The sequence below is a fragment of the Arachis duranensis genome, chromosome 4, assembly GCF_000817695.3.
Source record: "Arachis duranensis cultivar V14167 chromosome 4, aradu.V14167.gnm2.J7QH, whole genome shotgun sequence".
In the NCBI taxonomy this organism is placed as follows: Eukaryota; Viridiplantae; Streptophyta; class Magnoliopsida; order Fabales; family Fabaceae; genus Arachis; species Arachis duranensis.
This window is the reverse complement of record NC_029775.3, coordinates 29,867,453-29,868,288: the sequence shown is the minus strand read 5'-3', so window position 1 is coordinate 29,868,288 and position 836 is coordinate 29,867,453. Positions and strand designations below refer to the sequence as shown.

The window sequence follows — 836 nt, the reverse complement described above, 5'->3', positions numbered from 1 at the left end:
CGCACGCAGAGAGAGAGAGAGAGAGAGAGAGAGAGAGAGAGAGAGAGAGAGAGAGAACCCTTGCTCTCTGCCGCCACACGATGAGTGACAGAGTTATTCAAGTTCATTGAGAAAACTCCCCCATTCTCTGCAATCATTTTGTGCAAGCTCTCAAGAGAATGAGATGGAGGCACATTAACGAAGTCTGAACATGTCAAGGGAAATGAAAGACCATTTTTTATGTATTTCCAAATCAGTCAGGATGATTGAAATAATGAATAATTCCTCTTATTATGTTGCACTGTCAAATATCTTTTCAAAAATTATGAAGAAATGGGAGTAAACTAACATAACATATTTTTGCAATGGAAAGAACTAGTTTCCTGTTTCCTCTGTAAAATGCACCTATTTACTAACAAATGTACAATGAAATCTGTGGGGATAGCCATTTCAGCAATTGTTTTCTTTGACCAGCATCTTTCAATGAGCGCAGAATTCTGAAAATGTAAATCAACAGATGGAAGCAGATGCAACTCAAGATAAAACATATGAAGATATAAACAGAAAGGATACTTCAAAAGAAACATATACAGATAGAAGAATTATTAGTAGTCAGTTATCAGGACAAACGACAGCTGGCTAGCAAGACTGTAGGATACAAAACATCATATTTGAAAATATACGAGAGTCTCCCTTGATACTGGAAACATCAGTCTGAGTTAAATGAGAAGGAACAATGGACATGTTTTTCTTTTCTCCCCTTATGGAGGACCTTATACGATTTGATTTGCCACCCTGCTTGGTTTCTGTATCCCTCTGAGTAGTTCCATTGCTGGACTGTACTAGTTCTATGAATG

At 37.4% G+C, this 836-nt stretch overlaps 1 protein-coding gene across 1 annotated transcript in view; it reads right to left on the bottom strand.

The window, feature by feature from the left end:
- The window catches only part of LOC107483951 (DNA ligase 4), a gene marked incomplete in the record, with an annotated part of 13,961 nt that overhangs the window by 3,860 nt on the left and 9,265 nt on the right, over positions 1–836 (bottom strand). Inside the window, 2 exon segments of the mRNA XM_052260292.1 lie at positions 59–184; positions 639–836. Coding sequence (XP_052116252.1) covers positions 59–184; positions 639–836 — 324 coding nt within the window.